Here is an 18,421-nt window from a genome sequence, read left to right as displayed (position 1 = left end):
AGACATTGTATGAGGTGGGAATCAAGGGATGGGTCCGATCCCAGCTTGCAAAGCTGCTGGGAGGCAGGATTTTCAGAATCTTAATGAGGCTGGACACTGATCTAGCCGCCCAGTCCAATAACACTCAAGAAGCCCGACACCATCCAGGACAAAGCAGCCCACTCGATTGCTCTCCCTTTCCACAAAAATTCAAATCCTCCACCACCGACGAACAGCGGCACCCTTGTGTGCCACCTACAAGATGCACTGCCGCAATCCGCCAAAGTTCCTGAGGCAGCACCTTCCAAACCCGCGGCCACTGCCATCTAGAAAGACTAGAGCAGCAGATACCTGGGAACCCCACTGCCTGGAGGGTCCCCTCCAAGTTACTCACCATCCTGACTTGGAAATATATCACCGTTCCTTCACTGTCACTGGGTCAAACTCCAGGAACTTCCTCCCTAACTGCATAGTGGGTGTACCTACACCTCAGGGACTGCAGCAGTTCAAGAAGGCAGTTCACCACCACCTCCTGAAGGGCAATAAATGCTGGCCTAGACAGCGTCGCCCACATCCATGTCAATTAATTTTTAAAAGAGTTTGGTAGCTGGGGGCAGTAATGGAGATGGGACACCAGGAAGTGGGCACATTCCAGCCTGAAGTGACCATTGCTACTGCTACCACCTATGTGTGTGGTCTTAAAAAACAATACGAGAATCTTCATCTTCAAAACGCCCAGGGCACATATCGAGCTGGGACCTCGGATAATTAAGGCAGGGAAACATTGGCTATTCAAATTCCATTGCTGCTCAGTAGTTTTTTTTGGTCCAAACTTGCAACTTTTCCCATAAAATGAAACAGTTTTGGCGCTACCGTCCCTGCTCCCGCCAGGTCGGAGCGGGTCAACTTCACAGAACCCCTGACGGCTGCCCACCCCCATGAACAAGACCTCGGGAAGTCAGCAGGTAAGCTCTTGACGAGCCCCCTAATGACCTCAAAACACCCAACTAATGAGGCGGGTGATTTCACTTTCTCGCTCACTCTTTTCCTTCCCCCCATCCTGAGGGAGGTCAAAGCTGGGAATGGAGGCAGGAGATTAGCACAGAGGCCTCTGGTGTCCTCACTGCCATCCTTACCCAGTCTGGCCCACATGTGGCTCAGATCTACAGCAATGTGGTTGATTCTTAACTGCCCCCTGAAATAGCCGAGCAAGCCACTGGGTTCAAGGGCAATGAGGGATGGGTAACAAATGTTGGCTTTGTCAGCAATGCTCACATTCTGCTAATGAATACATTTAAAAAAAAAGACCAAAGAATTGTTTGCGGGCAAAATGGAAACACGTCACATCAGTGGAGTAAAGTATGTCCAGCATGGTAGCATTGTGGATAGCACAATCGCTTCACAGCTCCAGGGTCCCAGGTTCGATTCCGGCTTGGGTCACTGTCTGTGCGGAGTCTGCACATCCTCCCCGTGTGTGCGTGGGTTTCCTCCGGGTGCTCCGGTTTCCTCCCACAGTCCAAAGATGTGCAGGTTAGGTGGATTGGCCATGATAAATTGCCCTTTGTGTCCAAAATTGCCCTTAGTGTTTGGTGGGGTTACTGGGTTATGGGGGTAGGGTGGAGTTGTTGACCTTGGGTAGGGTGCTCTTTCCAAGAGCTGGTGCAGACTCGATGGGCTGAATGGCCTCCTTCTGCACTGTAAATTCTATGAAATCACATTTTTGGAAAACCTTACTTGATGCCTGACTACGCCACGCATGTCCTGATATTTCTTGAGGGTGAAACTGAAGCTGTATTTTCCTGTAACCCACGTTGGGAAGCAATTCTACCCGCCCTGTTGACCCTGTAATTATCTTGCAGTAGGGAAATAAGGTCGGAACAGGACACGGTTGTGGGATTTGCTGCTTGATTTGTCCTCTACGTGCCTGCCAGTATCCTGGAGGATTTCAACCCAAATATCAGAGCAAAGACTTGGCATGGGTGTTGGTTGTGAGAAGTTCCTTTCCCTGGTCTCCCTCCCGAACATAATTGAGGAATGTTGTCCCCAAAGATTAAAATCCATATCGTGTAAACTGAATTTGGCTAATCAAGCACCAAAACCTTTATGAAGTCTGCCAGGCGTTATATAATGCTGACTAGATCTCTGATTCTTCACTACCTGACCCACATTTGGTTGGAATCATGAAATGCAACCTCAAAATATTGGTAAACATCCCGGAGCACTGGCTGTAGAACTATAGAACTATGGAATTTGGTCAGCGTAGGCTACTAACTGCAGAGATTTGATGTACTTCATGTTTGTTTCAGAGAGAGCGAGAGTCACTCCGAGCCTGACAATGATCTGGAGAATCAGAGAAGGGGAAGCGGAGGCTCCTTGCCGGTAAGTAGCAGGAGATCTCTTATCTTGGCTGCAAGATTTGAAGCTGATGTATCTCAACCTCGAGAGTAAGTCGAAGGCCTGCATTTTCACCAAGTCGGGATGACTCGGGAGCCCTTTAAAAATGGCGGGTGGTTCCCTATTCCAGGATTCTTGACCCCATTCCTGGGATTTCCGATTTTCACCACGGCCTTTTAAGGACTATTTCAGGTCATGAGTCTGCACCCTGCAGTCCTGACCTAATTGGCTTCGTTGCAGAGATAGACATATTCTACTCCTCCGTAAGTTACATGGAGTCGGGGCAGCTATAGTCTGCACGAGGGAAACTTGAAAGTTAAGATCAAAATTTCCCCCTTATGCTCCCAATGCCATGCAAGGCCCTTCCATCCACTCCCATGGCCAATCATGTCCTCATGCCAAGCTATGCCTCTCCACCCATCCCCCATGGGCTCTCATGCCCGCATGCCAAGCTATGCCTATTCACCCTATTCCCATGCCCCTCGTGCCAAGCAGTGGCAGTTTCATGCCCATTGACTCACTATACATTGTATAGATCCAATGAACACAAGTAATAATAGGACATGTAAAAATGGCTTTCAAAAGTCAATCATTTATAAATTTCGACTTTTTCAAAAAGTTCAATAAAAATGTAAAACATCCGACCTTAGAATACTAGAAAGTGTAAACACTTGAAACATCTTGGGCGGGATTCTGCCATAATCGGCGGGGCGGGCAACTCCAGCGGGACGGAGTGGCGTGAACCACTCCGGCGTCGGGCCAACCTAAAGGAACGGAATCCTCCGCACCTTCATGGGCTAGGCTCGCCCTCGAGTGGTTTGCACCCCGCCGGCCGGTGGGAAAGGGGTTTGGCACCACGCCAACCGGTGCCGAAGGGCCTCCGCCGCCTGCCGCGTGTTGGCGTTTGCGCATGAGCGCCAGCATGTGCTGGCGTCATCCCCGCGCATGGGCAGAGGGCTTTGTTTCCGCACCGACAATGGCGGACTACTAAAGCTGCCGGTGCGGAACAATAGAGTGCCCCCATGGCACAGGCCCGCCGGCGGATCGGTGAGCCCTGAACGTGGGCCAGGCCACCATGGGGGGCATCTCTTGGGGCTAGATCTCCCCCGCACCCCCCCAAGAACCCCAGAGGCCGCCCGCACCGCCAGGTCCCGCCGATAAAGGACCTACTCCAATTTACGCCGGCGGGACTGGCAAAAAACCGACGGGACTTCGGGCCATGGTGGGCCGGAGAATTCGGGCAGCCCCGGGGCCCATTGAGTCGCGCCGGTCCCCGCCATTCTCTGAGGCGGGCGGCGTGATTCACACCGAGCCGATTTTTGGGGGGGCTGGAGAATTTGGAGGACGGCGGGGGCGGGATTCACGCCGACCCCCGGCGATTCTCCGACCCGGCGGGGGGTCGGAGAATCCCGCCCCTTAACATTTTCCAAATAAACATTATGCAATTGACTGCAGAGATCAGAGAGCCAGAGCTGCCAACCAAGCAATGTTTTCTCTAAGGTTCAGGCGTTTCAACAGACTAATGGATTTCTGGGCTCTCAGTCAAACCTCATTATGTCGTCTTGGCTAAGGGCCCAAAAATCTATTAGAATATTAAAACGCTTCAAGTTTCAAGCACTTGTAGGTTTAGGTATTGGAACTTTAAAGACTCCGGATGATTGATGCTCTTATTGCCCTGTCGTAAAAAGGATTTGATTTTATTGAATTGGAAGGTTATCAATTTTTAAAAATAAATTTAGAGCACCCAATTCATTTTTTCCAATTTAGCTTGGCCAATGCACCTAGCCTGCACACCTTTGGGTTGTGGGGGCAAAACCCACGCAGACACGGGGAGAATGTGCAAACCCCACACGGACAGTGACCCAGAGCCGGGATTGAACCTGGGACCTCGGTGCCATGAGGCAGTGGAAGGTTACCAATGAATGATGTTTTAAAGTTTTAAAAAAAGAATCTGAATACTAGGACCCACTTGTTCGAGTGTTGGCTCCCATAGTATGTGCTGTTAAATTAATTTTTCTTGTGGTCCAGCAGTAGGCTAATAAACGCTAGCAAAAGTATCAACCTTAATCGAATGGTGATAAAGTCAGGAAATACTTCAGCAACCCTCTTGAGGACACTTGCCCCATGAGGCAGCCTTGATATTAGTGTTGGAAATCAACCATAAAATGTTCATTTCCTTCACTTTTTCCCGGCATTGAAGAAGAGGCGAAGGAACCAGTCTGAGAAAGGCAGAAGGAGAGCATCAGTGTGTTCTCGACAGGAACGAAGGAATGGGAACCGCCAGAGGGATGAAAACGTTGAGGCCGTCACACTGTTTGAAGTGGTCAGGATGGGAAAGAGCGCAATGCAGGTATGTGTGGGACAATAAGGAGAGACTGGAGATGGTGCAGCTTTGTCTAACATTCCAACAAGACCAGTAATCTTTAGTTCAGAACTCTGTGTTCAACAGATAAACAGAGAAAATATGAGCAGGAGTAGGCCAGTTGGGCCTTCGGAGCCTACTCCCATCATTCACCATGATCATGGCTGATCATCTAACTCAATAACCTGTTCCCGCTTTTCCCCTTCATATCCTTTGATCCTCTTAGTCCCAAGAGTTATATCTAACTCCATGTTGAAAACAGACAATAGGTCATAGAACGTAGAATACCTACAGTGCAGAAAGAAGCCATTCGGCCCATCGAGTATACACAGACCCTCCGAACGAGCAGCCCACCAAGGCCCACTCCCCCACCCTATCCCTGCAACCCCACAACCCCACCTAACCGTTTGGACACAAAGGACAATTTATCATGACCAATCCACCTAAGCTGCACATCTTTGGACTTTGGGAGGAAACCGGAGCACCCGGAGGAAACCCACGCACACACGGGGAGAACATACAAGCCCCACACAGTCACCCAAGGCTGGAATTGCACCCGGGCCCCTGGCACTGTGAGGCGGCAGTGCTAACCACAATGCCAACTACAGTGCTAACCAATCTGTTGGCCTCATCTGCTTTCTGTGCTAAAGAATTCCACAGGCCCACCACTCTGAGTGAAGAAATTTCCCCTCATCTCAGTCCTAAATGGCCTACCCCGCATCTTTATACTGTGACCTCCAGTTTTGGACTCCCCTGCCATCGGGAACATCCTTGCTGCATCTACCCTGTCTAGTCCTGTTGGAAATTTATAGGCTTATGTTTCTAAACTCCGACAAATATAATCCGATCTGACTCAATCTCTCCTCATACAGTCCTGTCATCCCAGGGATCAGTCTGGTAAATCTTTGCTGCACTCCCTCGAGGGCAAGAACATCCTTCCTCAGATAAGGGACCAAAACTGCACACAATATTCCAGGTGTCGTCTCACCAAGGCCCTGTATAATTGCAACAAGACATCCCTGCTCCTGTTATCGAATGCTCTCGCTATGAAGGCCAACATACCATTTGCCTTCTTTACCACCTGCTGCACCTGTATGCTTACTTTCAGCAATTGGTGTATGAGGACACCAGGTCTTGTTGCAAATTCTGCTCTTTCAATCTATAGCCATTGTTAGGAAAACAAAGGTAGTTTTAAGGGATGTATATTTGTATTGGTAAACATTAGAAATAAATATGATTTTAAGTGGGTTTAATTTAATATTTCTGTGCCTGAAAGGGTAAAACCTATAGCTAGATTCATGCTGCACCAAGGTGTTTTCATGCATGGGGGTTGGTAAAGTTTCCACTGTGTCTCTATTGTGCTTAGAGAGGACTACAACATGAAGAATAAATAGGCCAGCAGAGATATGTGGGCATTGCTTAGCAACTGGGACCTTGTAAGTTAGGGAAGCTGTTAAGTTTTAGTTGCTTAGCAATTGGGACCTTGTAAGTTAGGGAAGCTGTTAAGTTTTAGTTGCTTAGCAACTGGGACCTTGTAAGTTAGGGAAGCTGTTAAGTTTTAGTTGCTTAGCAATTGGGACCTTGTAAGTTAGGGAAGCTGTTATTTTAGTTGCTTAGCAACTGGGACCTTGTAAGTTAGCGAAGCTGTTAAGTTTTAGTTGCTTAGCAACTGGGACCTTGTCAGTTAGGGAAGCTGTTAAGTTTTAGTTTAGCTAATTTGTTGGCAGTTGGAGAAAGGCCTCGGAGAGTGAACATCTCTCAACTCTGCCAGCAGAAAAACTGGGCAGGATGGGTGCTGCAAAGAGGAAGGCTTCCTATTGTACAAGTTACAGTCCAGATAACTGGAATTGGGGGTCAGAGAGAATGTTTAAGACAACTGGAGTTAAATGAACAGAGACCAAGGTATTGTTCAGTAGAATTCAAGGAAGAGTTAACAAAGTGTTAAAGAGATAATTGCAGTAACCAGATTTAAAGTGGGACAATAACCTTCAAAGGTAAATCAAACTTCTGATGCCATTTTAATACAATCTAGGAATCAAGAGTTAAAGCAATTGAGAGCAGTTTGCACAGCAGTTAAGACAAAGAAATCTTAAAGGGGTTGTGTCAAATCCTGGACTGGATTCACTATTAAGAATGGAGCGGAAGCATTGTTCAAAAATGTTATTTGGCAAACTTGGTCTGGACTTTGAAATGCAAAGCACTAAGCACATAATTATGAGAGAAGATTTTTAAGTGTGTTTTTGGGAGTGGAGTTTGGAAACTCTCACATGACACTCATCTGGGGGGATTCTGAGGAGACAGCCATAAACATTCAATCAGAGTGGAGAGTGTATTTGCCCACAGTCATCTTGTGTGCTTAAAAGGGACTTTGTAGAAGTGTGACCACTGTAGATTAACACGTAGGGTGCGATCTACCAGCCACGCTGCATCTGAAAATCAGCGCGTCGCGGCAAAACCTGGCCAGTAAATCTCAGGAGATCCTGATCCCGGGATCTACTTGGCTCACCACACTTCATTGGATTTAACGCAATCTCGCAAGACATCGTGATGTGAAGCCTGCCTATTGTGGCCAAGATCGTTGTTTGGCAAGTCTGCATATTAGAACAAGATGGGTAGTCTCACTCTAATATGCAGTTCCCTAAGGTGACGGAAACATTGGGACCTATCCCATTCGCCTTGGAGACCTTGTGCGAGCGCCGTCCAGTACTGGTTCCCACGAATGGGGACCAGATGCAACGGCACTCGTGGGGATCTCCCAGGGGATTGGAGGCCCTGAGGTGCTTGCTCTCTGGGCAGGGTGGTTTCCTAGCATGGCTGGTGCCAGCCTGGCACTCTGACAGTGCCATCTGGGTGCCAACCTGGCACTGCCAAGGTGCCCAGGTGCCCTGCCAGCTGGCAGGGGCACTGGTGGAGGGTGGGGCAGGAACCACCTTGTAGGTGGGTTGTGGCTTTGGGCGGATTCAGGGGTTGAGTCTGCACTGAGAGGTTTTGACGAGCGGGGCTCCTCAGAGCAGGTGATGGGTCTCAGTCGCACGTTCCCCGCTAAGACCCCAAATCTAACCGGAATTGCATTAGATAGCGTTGTCTTTCTCGCCGCTGTGAGCGCTGGGCAGCACGAGCCTAAACACACGCGCTATGGGACAAAGTTGCAATTTGGTTTGACCGCGCCCATACTTTGTAATCCGTGCTCATGCTCAAACCCGTGTGTAATTGTTGAACTAAAGGGGGGAGTAAAGGAGTATAATTTCATAATTCAATTTTAAAAATATTTTATAAAATGTTTTTTCTTGTTGTTAAAACTAATTAGAGCTAAGTTACGGTCTTTTAAGCCTGGGTTCCATTCTAGGATCTTCCCATCCAGATATAACATCAACTCGGATTATAACACCATTCAAATAATAATCTGCCTTCCTGTTTTTGTTGCCTAAGTGATAACCTCACATTTATCCATATTATACTGCATCCGCCATGCATTTCCCACTCACTAAACTTGTCCAAATCACACTGGAGCATCTCTGTATCCACCTCACAGCTCACCCTCCCACCCAGTTTTGTGTCATTTGCACATTTGGAGATATTACATTTAGTTTCCTCATCTATATCATTAATATATATGGTGAATAGCTGTAGTCATGGACAGATCCCTGCGTTGTCCCACTGGTCACTGCCTGCCAATTGGAAAAAGACCCGTTAATTCCTGTACATTGCTTCCTGTCTGCCAACCAGACTTCTCGCCATCTCAATACACTAACCCTATCCCATGTGCTTTAACTTTACACACTAATCTCTTATATGTCGAATGCCTTCTGAGAGTCCAAATAACTACATCCACTGGCTCCCCCTCATCAACTCTACTAGTTACATCCTCAAAGAATTCCAGTAGATTTGTGAAGCATGATTTCCCCTTCATAAATCCATGCTGACTCTGTCCGATCCTGCCATTGTTTTCCAAGTGTTCTTCTGTTAAATCTTTTGTAATGGATTCTAACATTTTCCCCACTACCAACATCAGGCTGACTGATCTATAATTCCCTATTTTGTCTCCAGCTCCCTTTTTAAACAGTGGGATTACATTAGCTACCCTCCAATCTTTAGTTACTGTTCCAGCATAGAACCTTGGAAGTTGACCACCAATGCATCCACTAATTCTAGGGCCACTTACTTCGATACTCTGGGATGTAGATTATCAGGCCCTGGGGATTTGTCAGCCTTCAATTTCCCCAACACCATTTCCCTACTAATTCTGATCTCCTTCAGTTCCTCCCTTTCTCTAAACTCCAACGAGTACAGACCCAGAGTCCCCAACTGCTCCTCACCTGGAGTACTGTGTAGAGTTTTGCTCTCCTTATTTAAGGGAAGGATGTAAATCCATGGGAAGCAGTTCAAAGACTGATTATTGGAGTGAGGAAAGGTTGGACAGGCTGGGCCTGTGTCCATTGGAATTTGGAAGAATGAGACGTGATCTTATTGAAACATATAAGATCCTGAGGGGAGTTGGCAGGGTGGATACTGGAAGGATGTTTCCCCTTGTGGGAGAGACTAGAGCTAGGGGGCTGCATTTTAAAAATAAGGGGTCATCCATTTAAGAGGGAGAGGAGAAGAAACTTTTTCTCCCTGAGGGCAGTTAGTGTTTGGAACTCTCTTCCCCAGAGAGCGGTGAAGGCAGGGACATGGAATATTTTTCAGGCTGTCCTAGATAGATGATTAACAAGGGAGTAGGTGGAATGTGGAGTTAAGGCCACAGCCAGATCAGCAGTGCTGTTAGGGAGGGGGTGGCAGGGTTTTGACCCAGAAACGGTGAAGGATTCCACCTTCAGGAAAATGGCTCAGAGACAGGGTGATGACGGTAAACTGGCATGCTAGCTGGCAGCTCCTGGCTCCGGTGTTTTTCTTCCGAGTATTAGAAAATATTGATGGCATCATGTGACAAGGACCAGAGCGAGGAAAAGAGCAAAGGGGGCGATTCTCCGAAACCCGCGCCGGGCCGGAGAATCGGCGCAACGGCACCACGACGCCCCGACGCCGGCGCGCGATTCTCCGAGGTGCGGAGAATCGGCGCCATTTGCGCTGGTGCGTTTGGTGCAGCGCCGGCCGCGGGCCGCTGGAATTGGCAGGGCGCCGATTCTCCTGTCCGGATGGGCCGAGCGGCCACACGGATCCGACAGAGTCCCGCCGGCACCGTTCACCCCTGGTCGCTGCTGTGGGAACTCTGCGCGAACGGTCGGGGGGGCCCTGTGGGGGGGAGGAGGGCTCCTTCCCCGTGGGGGGCCTTCAATGGGGTCTGGCCCGCGATCGGGGCCCACCGATTGGCAGGCCAGCCTCCACCCCCCCCCCCACCCCCCGGGGCCTACTTTCTGGTGCGGCCGGCCCCGGAACACCGACGCCATGTTGAGTCGGGGCCGGCGCGCTAAAGAAGTCCCCTGCGCATTTGCAGGTTGGTACGACCCAACTGCGCATGCGCGGGTTGGCGCGGCGCCCATTTGGTGCCGGGAAAGGAGGCTGGAGCGGTGTGAACCGCTCCAGTGCTGTGCTAGCCCCCTGTAGGGGCCTGAATCGGTCGTACTCGGGCCCGGTTCACGCCGTCGTGAAACGCGACGGCGTTCACGACGGCCTGAACACTTGGGCTCCATATTGGAAAATCGCCCCCATAATGTCTTCAAGTTGCAGAGACAATTTGCTCACTTCACTTGTCAAAGGTTAACCACGCTGCTAAAAGATGTAGCTGCGGTTGTTGAAGAGTAAGGGAGGCTCCGAAAAAGGATTAGAGAGAATGTGAAATCTGTATAAAGCATCGGAGAATGCCTGCACATTCTATTGTATACCTTCCATTAAAAACTGACTTTAACAAGATAAATATTGGACAAGGACAGTCCATGTTGTAGTATATTTAGAGATTGGGTGTAATGTTGAAGGACCAACTAATTTGCGTGGAAAATTAGAGGTTTCGATTAATCCAGCATTTGCTCTTTTCTGGCTAATAAAAACCCATGATCCCGTCAATACAAATCAGCTGACCTTTCCATATTATACTTAGCATCGGAAAAATATTACATTTTGCCATTGCGACCTTTCGAGTACATTTCTCCCCTAGAATTATATAGAATATAGAAATGATTATACGGCCAGTCTTCAACATAGTGTCCACAAGGAACATCAGATGAAATACCAGAAATTAGTCCACACATTTTTGAACAGGAACCAATAATCTTTCTCTGATTTGAAGGAATTGTATGCATTTGTTTGAAGAGGTTTCTAAGTTGGAATGCTGTTTTAGGCTGTATGACTTTTTATTCTTGCTTGGCAGTTTGTTGTCAACGACTGGATTGAAGAGTATAAACAAGGCAGAGATACCGCACTCCTGGATCTCATCATTTTTTTCATTCAATGTTCAGGATGCAGAGGTACCCTACTCTGATTTGTTATTAATGTGCAATGTCTTATCCATGATGCATTACCCTATATTTCACTAAAAATGCTCTTGAATACATCGGGGTGATTTAATATTTTCCGGACATTCCATCTCTCGCTGTTCTGATCGAAGCTACGCTTCCTTTCTAAAATGTGCTGATTAAGAATGATTGCTTTGGTTTATATTTCAAATATTTATAATGATAGTCCTCTTATCCACGCAATTTTCACACCCTTCCTTCCGCCGTTTTGCTTCCAGGACTTAAGGGGAATTAAGCATGAGATCTATAGCGTTCGATTAGGTTAGAATATCACCTGATATTGGGAGAAAAAGTTGGGTAGATGGAGATGTGGTACAATCAGCCATGATCTAATTGAATGGAGGAGCAGGCTCGAGAGGCTAAATGGCCGATTCCTGTTCTTATGTTCCAAGATAAGGCACTGTATCAATGCAAACTCTTTCCTTTTCCTCACTCCCGAACCACTTCCTGCAAACCACCTGCCAAGTTGCCTGCAAAGATCGTTCCTTCATAGAAATATCTCACTCTAAACTTCTTGACTTGACAGGAAGTGGAAAAGGAGCTTTGCAGCATCTGAAAACACCGCTTGAATCCATTCAATGGAGGAAACAGAGGTTTAGTTTTCTCTGCTAAACATCTTAGAAAATTTAAATTTAATCATGTATTTGCATTTTGGCTGGGAAATTGGATACTTGGGGATGGGGCCGATGGGGTAGGGGTGTTGCGGAGGGTATTAGAGAGAGAGAGGAGGGTGCATTGTGACCCGGGGCATTGCGCCAGCAGTTGTTGACATAACGGGATCGCTGGTAAGTTCCTGGGGGATGCTGAAAAATTGTTCAGATATCTAAGTAGAGGTAAAGAACAAATAACAATACAGCACAGGAACAGGCCCTTTGGCCCTCCAAGCCTGATCTGACCATGGTACCTGCCTAAACTAAAACCGTATGCACTTACAGAGTCTGTACCCTTCCATTCCTACCCTATTCATATATTTGTCTAGATGCCCCTTAAATCCCGCTATCGTATCTGCTCCCACCACCTCCCCAGGCAGCATGTTCCATATATTTACCGCCCTCTGTGTAAAACGCTTGTCTCGCACATCCGTTCTAAACTTTTCCCCACGCACTTTAAACCTATGTCCCCTAAATCTGCTTTAACCCCTACCAATAACTCTTCGGGTCCAAATTGAGAGATGGGATGCAGGATGGAGGTGGTCTCACCACCCAACCAAACTCGTTTGGCTTCGCTGGTCTTTTAAAAGCCATAGAGTGCTAACAGCCCTGAAGAAGGCCATTGAGTCTGCACTGGCTCTCTGCAGAGGAATCCAGTCAGTCCCATTCCTCTGCTCTATCCCGGAGCCTGCAAGTTTATTTTCCTACTGTGCCCATCTCACTTCTTATTGAAATAGTTGATCGTTTCTGATTCCAAACCCTTCTTCATATGCATCAAATTCCAGGTCATTACCACTTGCTGTGTAAAAATGTTCTTCCTCGCATCCCCCTCTGTATCTTCACCACAAAATCTTAACTCTGCGCTCCTTAATCCTTGTACAATGAGCGAATGTTGGTGGGCGGAGATTATTCCACTTGCGAATCCCAGTGGTGACTCCCATTGGGACCTGATGTTTGCAAATTGAAAAATCGTCCCTGTTAAGGGTATTTTCTCAGTAACTTCATTGCAGTGTTTTTTTTTATTTTTAACAAAAAATAAAAAATTTGGAGTACCCAATCCTTTTTTTCCAATTAAGGGGCGATTTTAGCGTGGCCAATCCACCTGCCCTACACATTTTTTGGGTTGTGGGGGTGAGGCCCCCGCAGACACGGGGAGAATGTGCAAACTTCACACGGACAGTGACCCAGGGCCGGGTTCAAACCCGGGTCCTCAGTCCCGTGAGGCAGCAGTGCTAATCACTGCGTCACCGTGCGGCCCCCTCATTGCAATGTTAATGTAAGCCTACTTGTGACAATAATCATAGATATCATAGAACAGTACAGCACATAACAGGTCCTTCGGCCCTCGATGTTGTGCCGAGCAATGATCACCCTACTCAAACCCACGTATCCACCCTGTACCCGTAACCCAACCCCCCTTAACCTTACTTTTTAGGACACTACGGGCAATTTATCATGGCCAATCTACCTAACCCGCACATCTTTGGACTGTGGGAGGAAACCGGATACCCGGAGGAAACCCACGCACACACGGGGAGGACGTGCAGACTCCGCACAGACAGTGACCCAGCCGGGAACTGAACCTGGGACCCTGGAGCTGTGAAGCATTTATGCTAACCACCATGCTACCGTGCTGCCCCGCATAAAATAAAATAAAGATTATTAACTGCCATTATCAATGGAATACACTGACACAGAGCTCATTGTGTGACTCTCATTTGCTTCCTTTAGAACATTTGTGAATCCTCATTAGTCCTAGTATTTCTCTTGCTGCATGGTGGATCACTCGATCCTCCACAAAGCCATGATATTAGCTTGGCTTCTATCTCAATCTGATCCAAACACACCCAGCACATGTTTGCCAATGGCTTTTCCTCTTGCCCAAAAGGTGGTCACATTGCACCTGTCCCAAAATGTTATTCTTTCCCCCTTCCTATCTTCATCTATAGACTTCACCTTAACATCATTCATAGTTACGGGACCCAACTCTACCTCTTCACCACCACTCTTCAGCTCATGACTATCTCTACGCTGACGTACTGACTGCCTGTCATCAGCACAAATTCATCAGCAAGACTTTTCCTCAGCTTGACATGGAAAAACCAATACAAACCTCTTTAAATGCTGCCAATCTCCTGGATGATCTTCCAAGTTCAATTTTATGTAAGTTACAATTTGTCCACCTGAGTCCTTGGGAAGGTGGCGGTGAAGTGGTAATGTCACTGGGCTAGTGATCCACAGGTCCAGGCTATTGCTCGGGGGATACATGGCCGCCCATGGAATTTGAGTTCAATTGTTAAAAATTGGGAATTAAAAGGTAGTTTAAGTATGGAGACCATGAAACTATCATCAATTGGTGTAAAACCCCATCCAGTTCACTAATGTCCGTTCGGTAAGGAAATCTGTCATCTTTACCTCGTCACGTGACTCCAATCCCACAGAAATGAGGTTAACTCTTAACTACCCTCTGGAATGGTCTGGCAAGCCACTCAGTTGTACCAAACTGTTACAAAGAAGGCAGCTCACCACCACCTTCTCAAGGGCAATAAGAGATGGGCAATAAACGATGGCTGAGTCAGTGATGTCCATATCCCTAAATAATTTTTTAAAAATCCTATCCATCCCGAAATTCCTTTTCATGTACTTAATGATCTGTTTGAGCTGCTCGCAGAAAAATACTTTTCACTGTACCTCTGTACACATGACAATAAACAAATACATTCATCCTTTCAGTACTGTCCTTACCTATTTGAACCAATGCAAATCAAATGGTTCGCGATTTAACAATATATCAAATTAAAAGTCCTTGAGCTCATCCCCAAAATCTTGCATAGCCTCAGGCCTCGTTAAGTTTGTTGTCATCTCCAGCCCACATGTCAGGACATTCCTGCAAATCATTCAAGTCCTTTCTCTCCCTCTACCCGGGGATTTTGGCAACAGCGCCATCAGAATTAATAGCCTCACACTTGGGCGCACTCTTCCCAGATACCTATGTCTTGTTACCTGTCACCCTTCCTTCAAGCAATCCCTGAATACAATCTATTTGATTCTTTGGCTCCATCTTTTGAATCTTCACTACCAAGTGTCCAGTTTTGCCTTGATGAGGCATTCTGGGACAATTTGCTACATTAAAGGCACTCGGTAAATCCAAACTGTTGCTGTGGTTAGCCCAAAACTGGGCTGGTGTGTGTGAGGACTGCCCAAAACCAGACTGTGCTGTTGAAAACTGGATATTGTGGTCCAAAAGTGGACTGTGCATGAAAACCATGGAGACTATTCCCCCTGAAACCAGACTGTCCCACCTAAAAGCCCCAGCCACAAGCACAAAGGGCTAAACCGAGGACCTGGGTTTTCTGACCAGCAGGTTCTGTGCATTCATTATTCATATATTCTGCTTTATGAGGACATTCCTTTTGTCAAAAATGTAATGTATTTTATTCTCATGCATGAACATTTTAAAGTAATGTGTTTCATTCAAAGTGTTTTCTCTCCTGTTGTTGCAGGGATGGTTACGGCTGAGGTTTTTCAGAATATGCACAATCCTGACATCAAGAGAAAAATGACTGAGGAATTTGATGAGGTGAAATAAGGTTTTTGAGATTGATTTGAAAACACGGTATTCATCCTGTGCTGTATATTCAATCTTCTTCGACACATAAATTGTGGATTTGAATGCTGTATAAGCAGCAGTTTCACATCAGGAAGGATACATGCAGGGAGTCAACCAATCTGACAGCTTGCTCACAGTTGCCACAGACTGACATGGCTAAAAGGGGCAGTGATAACCCTAACGTGCCTTAGTGCAGTGGTCCCCCACCTTTTTTATGTCATGGCACATTTTTATACTATAAAACATTTTGAGGCACGTCTTCTATTTTCTCCAGCTGAACTGCCCACTCGCAAAAGCATTTTATCCCTAAAACCTCCTAAAAACATGTCAAGTCACTATTTAATACAATATTCATTAGTTCAAGAAATTTACAATGAAAGCCTTGTCACCATTTGCACGTCCAATACAAATATTGGAGCCTGTTTCTCCTTTTCAAAACTTTATCATTTCCTGTTTCTTACCTCTGTCTTCCCTTACTGGGAACTTTGTTCTGTTTACTTCTCCCTGTCTTCTCTCCTGTTTTTTTTTAAACCTCTCACTGCCTTCCTTGCTTCTCTCAGGCTTTTGCGTCCTTCTTGTGCAGCCTTTGTCTTCAACTTTGTGGGCGGCATCTCCAATTCCCAAAGAACCTGGGCTCTCCTGTGCATGCAACAGCCAGGAAAGGGTTGCACATGTGCGGTTCGGTATGTTTTGTGTTGGTAATCTGAACCATTTACGCACTGGCTGGGAATGGCCCACAATCTCTCCCCCAATGTCAGCAAAACTAAAGAGCTGGCCGTTGACTTTGGAAGCAAAGTATTGTACACACTCCTGTCTGCATCAATGGGGCCAAGGTGGAGATGGTTGACAGCTTCAAGTTCCTAGTTGAACACATCACCAACAATCTGCCCTAGTCCACCCACATCGACGCTACCACCAAGAAAGCACAACAGCACCCATACTTCCTCAGGAAACTAAGGAAATTTGGCATGCCCACATTGACTCTTACCAATTTTTAAGATGCACCATAGAAAGCATCCTATCTGGCTGCACTACAGCCTGGTATGTCAACTGCTCGGCCCAAGACTGTAAGAAACTACAGAGAGTCGTGAACACAGCCCAGTCCATCCATTGACTCTGTCTACGCCTCCCGCTGTCTTGGAGAAGCGGGCAGCATAATCAAAGACTCTTTCCACTCGGGTTATTCTCTCTACCAACGCCTTCCATCAGGCAGAAGATACAAAAGTCTGAGAACAAGCACTCACAGATTCAAATACAGCTCCTTCCCTGCATTTATCAGACTCCTGAATGACTCTCTGATGGGACTGATCTGATATCTTCACACATCTATCTACTGAGTAGTACTACACTCCTGTATGCTTCACCCGATGTCTGTGCCTCTACATTTACATTGTGTATTTATCGTATGTCCTATGTTTTTTTAAATGTATGGGATGTTCTGTCTGGACTGGACGCAGAACAATACTTTTCCCTGTACCTTGGTACACGTGACAATAAATCAAATCCAATCCAATGTGAAAAAGCATTTGCGATTCTGATTTTTTGTTACATCGGTTAGACCCATGTGCAGTGCGCCTGAACAATGTAAAAATTTTGAATCGTGCGTGTGCGGCCCATTCCCAGCCAACGCATGCGTAGGAGGTCCGAGGTTCATCCAGACTTGGAGACACCAACCACGGAGCTGAAAACTAAGGCTAGATTTTGTTTATTTACACTAATGTTTTATCATTTTGAATCTCATTTTGCGGCAGCCTTGTGCAGCCTTCACGGCACACCATTGCGCCACGGCACACCGGTAGGGAACCTCTGACTTCGGGCACTGTGTGTACATGGGGACATAAGAAATTGGAGCAGGAGTAGACCACATGGCCACTCAAACCATTCCATTGGACTATCGATAGTACTTCCACTCAATCCCACGCTCACCTCTTGATTCCCTTAGTGTCGACAAATCTATCATTCCCAACTTTGACTGCCATAATGATTCACAGGCCCCTGAAGGGTGGAGAATTCTTTGTTTTTTTTTACTGACGGTGTCCATCCGACATTATAATTACATCAATTAGATCAACGCCTCAATCATCTATGGAGAAAATTCCCGAATGTAGGGAATTTGCGGAGGTGTTGATGTGCAGTGGTGGCATCCCTAACTCTTGGCCAGGAGCTCTGGGTTCAAGTCCCACTTCAGGATTTGGTGCCACGGAGGGTGCTCAGAACATGGCCAAACAGGTTGATTCATGAGCCTATAAATCCTTCCAATACATCTAAAGGCAAGTGATGAGAGTGGGAGAGTTTCCTGGCCGGCCATACTTAAGACAAGAGCAAACCATTGTAATACTTTGCCAAGCATAATCATGGGCCAATCCAATGGAATTCCATGGTTGCCAATGCCCTCTAAGGGCCTGGCACCTGGAGGTGGAGAAGTGACTCTGCAGCTGAAAGTATTCATGTCAATGCTTGTGAGAACAGGGAGAAGATGCACAAGAGGCTGGTCCGAAGCCACAGAGACCAGGAGAAGCTCCATTTTGGCTCCTGGACTGTGCTGGGTCCAGAAAGGAGATCTGGAGTTACTGTAATGAGTCTCAGTATTTCTGAGATAGGAAGAAGAAAAGGCTCCTGCTTCCAATTGCTATTCAGTGATGTGTCTAGGAAGTGCATGTAGCTGTGTGAATATCAGTTGTGTGGTGCCCTCTGTGCTAAATGAGTCCCTTTGCATACAGATTGGGGTCAAAGAAACAGAGAAAATAGGAGCAGGAGGAGGCCATTCGACCCTTCAAGCCTGCTCTGCCATTCATTATGATCAAGGCTGCCCATCCACTCAATAGCCTTATCTTGCCGTCCCCCAATATCCTTTAAGCTCCTTTGCGCCAAGTGCCACATCTAACTGCTTCTTGAAAACATACAATGTTTTGGCCTCAAATGATTTCTGTGATAACGAATTCCACAGGCGCACCACTCTCTGGGTGAAGACATTTCT

At 46.9% G+C, this 18,421-nt stretch overlaps 1 protein-coding gene across 1 annotated transcript in view; it reads left to right on the top strand.

Annotated features, from left to right (window-relative positions):
- LOC119977307 (cohesin subunit SA-2-like) overlaps positions 1–18,421 on the top strand; it is a 150,927-nt gene that overhangs the window by 34,833 nt on the left and 97,673 nt on the right. The window contains 4 exon segments of the mRNA XM_038818070.1: positions 2,286–2,358; positions 4,574–4,723; positions 11,040–11,136; positions 15,338–15,414. Coding sequence (XP_038673998.1) covers positions 2,286–2,358; positions 4,574–4,723; positions 11,040–11,136; positions 15,338–15,414 — 397 coding nt within the window.

The sequence above is a fragment of the Scyliorhinus canicula genome, chromosome 14 (assembly GCF_902713615.1).
Source record: "Scyliorhinus canicula chromosome 14, sScyCan1.1, whole genome shotgun sequence".
Classification (NCBI taxonomy): Eukaryota; Metazoa; Chordata; class Chondrichthyes; order Carcharhiniformes; family Scyliorhinidae; genus Scyliorhinus; species Scyliorhinus canicula.
The sequence above is the reverse complement of the archived record's forward strand: the minus strand, read 5'-3'. Positions and strand labels throughout refer to the sequence as shown.